The 6,760-nt window shown below is 44.2% G+C and overlaps 1 protein-coding gene across 1 annotated transcript in view; it reads right to left on the bottom strand.

The window, feature by feature from the left end:
- Nucleotides 1-3,355: 3,355 nt before the first annotated feature.
- txn2 (thioredoxin 2) overlaps nt 3,356-6,760 on the bottom strand; it is a 10,416-nt gene continuing 7,011 nt past the window's right edge. The window contains exons 3-4 of the mRNA XM_008305221.1: nt 6,038-6,161; nt 3,356-4,286 (exon numbers count right to left, since the gene is read on the bottom strand). Of these exons, the coding sequence (XP_008303443.1) occupies nt 4,170-4,286; nt 6,038-6,161 (241 nt within the window). The 3' untranslated portion in view covers nt 3,356-4,169. The remainder of the gene's footprint in view (nt 4,287-6,037; nt 6,162-6,760) is intronic.

Here is a 6,760-nt window from a genome sequence, read left to right as displayed (position 1 = left end):
AGAATGCTCTCAGGCTGTGCCAGATCCGGGTGTCGCTACAGAGCCGCTCTCTGTTTCTCAGACGCACACACACATTACAAATTTCTACACACAATCCTGCACCTCATACAAATAGATAGAAACCGTCGTGGCCCAGCTACAGCCGATCTCAGACAAACAAGCAGCGAACATTAACGGTTTCGGGCTCTTGAGGAAGGCGGTGCAAATTGGGACAGGCTCGCTGGAAGAATTCTGGCAACTCGGCCTCTCGCTGTTTGTTCAGCAGCAGCCGCTGGCTTCCCCTGTCTTTTTTTGCCTTATATGGTCACAAGAGTGGTTGAGTTAGAGAGAGAGACAGCGGGAGTGAGGGTGGAGGTGTGGTCTATTGTTTTTTGCGGAAGAGGTGTAGGGTTACATGCTGTTCTTGAACCTTTTGGTGGCTGTCGTCATCTATCCAGTCACCTCTTTTCCTCTGTCTGGAAGCAACGGGGATGAGCAGACTTCATGGGGGGTTGTGTAGGAGTGTGTGTGGTGGGGGGAGATTGATTCACGAGTTTGAACCTTGAGGCCTTTCAGGGACTGCTAAGGGGTAAAGAAAGCGGTTGAACTAGTAGATCATTCACAAAGGTGTTGTCATACCGTCCCTGACATCTCAAAACTATGCAGGAATGCCTTTCATCCAGCTCATTCTTCTGTACATCTGGGTCACCGGCTTTACTCGCACCTGCTTATGTAATACCAGTGGAATTCCCCCCCTATTTTTAAAAAAAACAGCCGGTCTCTGCCTCTGGTTGCTACCGAGCAGCTTTTCCTTGAATACATCACTTTGCGATGATCTAATCCAAGCCGCTAAAAGTGCAGATGCAACATGACAAACGATGTGGCCGTAATAAGCAGTCTGAAGGCCCTCGGCATGAATCTGTCAGCTGTGGGCTCCGTAATGACATGCCAGGATGGGAAGGCGGGCAGGGGTGGGAATGTTTTTTCGGTTAGCGAGTCGTGAGAGAAGGAGGGATGATGAAACGACGACCTGAGGGGCTGTCTGACGGCAGGTGATCTCCTTTCCTGCCTCAGCCCCGTCTGACCTCTTTTGGCTGCTGACACAGAAACGCTTCGCTGCCGCTCGCCGTACTTTGCGATAACACATTGGTGAGCTAAAAAGCACCTCTTATTCCTTGCTGTTGTGAAAAAGAAAAGTTAATTATTGACCTCGTCCAGTGATAACGCACCAATTTATTACTTTCCTTTTGATAATTTGCAACCATGGCAACTTTCAGAAAAGCAAAGGATGACATGACCTCCATTTGGACCGGAGAGAGGCTGGTTCGTCAGTTTGCTGAGGAGTCGAAACTGAAAAAATAGAAGTTGAATCAGCTGCATGCTGGCGGGTCAGAGTCCACCCACCTTGCAGCACATGGCTGACGGAGGAGGAGGGCAGTTTGGTCAGGTGCGAGAATGACGACATGCAAAGGTGAAAATTAAAGAGGCGGACGCTGTTGATTTGAGGGGATGACAGACAGGGGGGTAATTTGGAGAGAGGCAATAAGTGGAGGGTGATGTGTAGGCGCTTCATTTGCCCTGATGAGAGGGTTGTGACAACATGAGCAACACCTACATGTTCAGACAGAAGGCAGAAGGCAGAGAGAGAGAGAGAGAGGACGAGGGGCATAAAGCGCTGATGTAATAGAACCGGTGATCCATGTCCCCGGTGAGGAAAAAGTTCACTTTAAAGGTTCTGGAGCACCAGCATCGTGGACCAGAATGAACTGTAGGCCCAACCTCACCCCTCTGCACTTTCATTAGGTGGCTTTCCCCTGCAGGAACTGGAGTTGGGTGCAATATTATTAGCAAATATTAGTAGAGCGACAAAGGTGTGGCATGTCAGCCTATATGGTGAATGTTGTGGTGAGGTTAGAGCGAGGTTTGTCTAAAGGTGCTGGCTGTCCTCTTTGAGTTTGACCAATCAGCATTTGTCTTCTCTAAATTCAACAATTAACATTGAGTGTTTTTTTTTTTTTCAGGGCCTAAATACTTTCTTTCCTCCCTCAAAAACAGCCCACCGAGGGGTTTTAGAGAAGTGGCTCCTGTGGTCAGAACATAAAAAAGGTTTGGGCTGATTTAAGATGACCCTTAACTTCCTACAGCAACCAGAAAGGTTGTGTATATGAGAGTCAACAAAAAAATAATCTAGCCACAATAGTTAGCCAACACTTTGGCTATAGTGAGTTATTGTCCACGCGAGTAATGCTCACATATCTAATCTCTCCCTTCCTGCCTATTCTGAACTGGGTGGGTCTGTTGGACTGACTCATGTACAGATTGTGTTAATTCATGGAGCGAAGCCCTTTGTGGAAACAGACACACAGAGACTGGAGCAGAGAAGGTAAAGCAGAAGAAAGCCACGTAAAAGTAGTACAGACTGTCAGACTACCCTGCAACGAAACTAAAATAATTTGTTTTTAAATTCTTTGGATTTTCAGGACACCAGCTGAACACTTTTGCTTTTCTAATGCGGAGTGGAAGGGCACTCCTGGTCTGTTTACACGAGCAGGGAGGGCCAACAGTTTCAAAGGGAGGGACTCACATGCACCGTCATTGATCTGCACTAAAATGCAACGACATGCCCACATGGCTGGACCGGCTGCCAAGCATAGAAGAGATTACAACACAATCCTTTCACCATGTCAATACATAACAATAGTTTGCTGCTTTACTGATGCAATACTTACGAGGCGTGTCAGAGAAGTTCCAGGACTGGTGTCACAAAAGATATAATTCAAGCTACAAGTTTTCTCCTTCCAACTAATCCCCCTGGAGTCCTTCTCTGCCACGCCGCCATGCACTCCATTGTCACAGCCATCTTGATGTCATCCACGTCTTCTGAACGGGTCGCCTTGATGACCTTCTTGAGCTTGGAGGAAGAGGATCCCACAGAACCAGGTGGGGTGAGTAGGGCGGTTGCTCCAGCACGGAGATGTTCTTCTCAGCCAGGAACTGTGGGATGCTCAGGGCGTTGTGAAGCAGCCACGACTCGTCCTGCCACAACTCTCGCCTCTTCTGAACGAAGCAAACGCCGCAGGATCTCTTTGTAGACGTGCTGGTTGATGGTCTGAAGGGGAAACTCGTAGTTTGGGTTGGAATATATCTTTTGTGACACCAGTCCTGGAACTTTTCTGACACCTTGTGTATTAAAAATCCTATATATTTATGTCCTACAGCCACACAGAGATATCTTATAATTACATCCTCCCCATGCTTTCAAAACAGCTCAGGGAAGGTACATGACTGGAACATTGCATCAGCGTCATTAGGGACAACAAAGCTCATCCTCTTGTCTCTTTCTCAACCGCAGACAAACACGCAGTTCAAATACAAACATATTTTGACTCCTTTATTTCTTCACTTGGTCATGTTTCTGGTACATAGAGTTCCTCTTAGTAATAAACTAAATCAAACTCATATTTGCAATTCCCACTTGACTTTCACAGTCAGAACCCAGAGACACACACACACATACACAGAGAAAGACACACACACACATACAAACATGTATTTTTCATTCTCACATTATTAGGCATAATGGTGTAAAATGACCATGTGTGGCTCTGCGATGTTAGAGAAACGCCACCCTCTTGTGGACAGAAGCAGGAACTACAGGTTAACACTGTCACATACCTCATTCAGTATCGTCAGGCTTTTAAGTTAAATCCTCTCCGCTGCTAAAACTAAAAAACTTTCATCCCTCATGTTATACAGTATAAGTGCGGTACAGCGTTTATCTCCATTCTACAGACTTTTATACGGTTACACGCCAGCTTTGCGGTTCTAGTACGAACAGATTTGCGGAGCCATCACTTATTTAAAAAGACTAGAACCGCTGCAAAATGGAGTACAGCATGAAATAAAAAGGTTAGCGGAGGCACACACCCATCACTGGACGAAAAGAAGAACCGGAGGGAGAAAGAGAGACACAAGCGATAATGCACAGCTGAAGCAGTGTGCCTAGGGATGGGTGTGAGCGTTTTGACAGTTTGCCAGCTGGGACTGTGGCAAGGTTTTGTATATTTAAGGGAGGTTGCTAAACAGGCTCAAAATGGCGGCCTAAGGGCTGCAGACCGTGCCAGAATCATAGAAAAACAGCAGCAGAATGGTGGTGTATGTATGCACGAGCGGGGCGGGGGACAGGTGGTTTATTGTCCAATGACTTTGCTGACAAATGAGTCCAGCTCATCGTCATCTTTGATCCCCACAAAATGGTCGACGACGTCGCCTCCCCGCATGGCGATGACTGTTGGAACAGCCGATACCTGGAGACAGACCAAGTCATCAGATGAAACGAATACGACTTAACAACTTGCAGCAACATCAAATGCTATAAATTGTGTCCCTTTATCAAAGCTTCAGTCACAACAGTTTTTATACAGTCAAGTTCAGGAGATATAAAAAAGGGACGGCGTCTTTGAAGTGGGGATGAAAGAGGTGCTTATCTACAGTCGTGTGTTACAATAGGCTCATCGCCAATGGGGAAACGGATAAGAGCAGCTACATGGAAGCTAATCAATGAGCTCCTATGCAATATATTTTAGCCAAAAATCTGATTAGCAGTTTAAGTGTATGCTATATATGCTAATATTCTCACTACTTTACCTTTCTGTCAGACTAGGGGGCCCATACATCGGCACCAAGTCAATACCAAGATTCTGAACATGTGCTGCAGCTGTCAGGGGTAGACCCCTGAAGATTATTTATGGAGCTGCATCGGCAGGTGTCGTCACATATAAGGACGTTTGAGTCCGTGATCAGGGAGCAGCTACAGACAACCCAAGTCAGAATGTAAACGGAGTCACATTTCCAAGCAGCTCAAAGACAGACATCCAGATCTGAACACAGGATTCAAGCTGACAGAGTTTCAGTTGGTACTTTATATTAACATCTTGTTGTCACATCCTGACATGTGACTGTTTGCATCTGTTGTATGTTCCACACACACAATGTTTATGAAGGCTAATGTTAGCTTGTGTAGGCTAACGTAGCAGTAGTTTATAAGCTGGGTGCTACTGATAATGTTAGCAGAATATTTATAGCAGTGTGTGTGTGTGGCGGTCTCTGTGGTTTTCCTCATGTTTTTAATCTCATCATCAGCACAAGGAGGAAGAAGAGACCAACACACACACACACAGTCACAGAAAATATAACACGACCTCACAAGGATGAGTGAGTTTTAAAACACATTATTGTTTTGTTTTTTTATTAACCCTCCTATTAGTTTCAAATCAATCGACATCTTTTATCCTTGGGTTCAACTTGACCTCAGCAACTTAAACCTCCAGAAAACATCATAATTAAAACTGTGACCCACGTTTATGTGTAAATAATGCTTTAAATAAAACTGAAAAAATGATGTCAATGAGTTATTTAGAGATGTTAAACACTGAATAGGGTCAAATTTATCCTAAAAAAATAATAGGAGGGTTAAATATTTGAAGGCTACCTTCCACAGTTTTGTTAGAATATTTTTTTTCATATATTATTACATCTAACTTAATTATTACTTGCATTCTATTGTCATACATCATAAAATGGCACTATAAAAAAGTTAATTTGGTTTATATTTATAGCACAAGTTTGGTTTAAATAACGTTTTTCATAGTTGAAGGCTCAATCCCAAGTTTTTCCAATAAGAGTTTATCAGGAAATACACTCTTTTCTTTGGTTTATTTTTTGTTGAGGTGTCTGAATTGTTATAGAGAATTGCAGAGCTTCAGCAGTACAGGTACAGACAACCAATATTTACATCTGTACATCAGACAGCCCTTTTCTTTGGCACTGGTACATTTAAACTACAGAAGTTTTACAGTGAAGAAAACGTAACGCCACAGGAAAGAGCTGTCCGTCTGCAAACCAGTGAGAATATTCCACATGTGTACACAGTTTAGCTTCCTCTGCTTTTCCAAACCGGGGAACGACTATGAATAAGCACCTCATGCAACTCCACCTCAGAGAAACCGCACTGTTCCTTCAACCAAATGTCAGCAGTGCCACAAAAATCCAGTCTTACCCCATATTCTATGGCCAGATCTGTGTGATCGTCGATGTCGACTTTCGCCATGGCGACGCGGCCTTTCTGTTTGGCGACGGCCTTCTCCAACCTCGGCCCGAGGATCTTGCAGGGACCGCACCACCTGAAAACAACAGTCAGCGTGTTCATTTACAAACAGACGGCAACAACGGCTACGACAAAGACAATAAGTAGAACAATCAGTTCAAATTCAACTTCAATAACCTTCAACATTTTATGAGCAATAAAAACTTGAACAATAATAATAATTGTGATTTTATGCAGTCATGTGGGACCTTGTATGAAAGACTAGTTAAAAACAAAGGAAAACTAAACAATAAAACTCACTGACAACACAGCGCCGGTGTTATTAATAGTCAGTGACTTCGCTTACAGGCTCAGTACGTTGTGACAAAGAGCTTGCGTGCACAATACAAGCTTTTCATTCAGTTAATTGACCTTCGTCAGAGCAGACGTTCTGGCTCGTCATATGAGGAAAAGCAAGAAAATTAATAAAAGGTTAAAAATGGCCACATTCCCTGAAGGCGAATGAGTTTCAGGGAAGTGCTGCTGTGCGCGCTGGCTCACTGTCACGGCTTACTGGGAAACTTGATGGAACCGAGCCATCCTAAATGAAATGTTTCACCTGGGCTGTTCCAGCACTGAAACGTCAAAACGTCTGGTGGAATATATACATATATATTTACACATGCTTTCTTACTA

Source organism: Stegastes partitus, unplaced genomic scaffold (assembly GCF_000690725.1).
Source record: "Stegastes partitus isolate 25-593 unplaced genomic scaffold, Stegastes_partitus-1.0.2 Scaffold2441, whole genome shotgun sequence".
In the NCBI taxonomy this organism is placed as follows: Eukaryota; Metazoa; Chordata; class Actinopteri; family Pomacentridae; genus Stegastes; species Stegastes partitus.
Note: the sequence above shows the minus strand (reverse complement) of the source record. Positions and strands in the feature narration are given on the sequence as shown.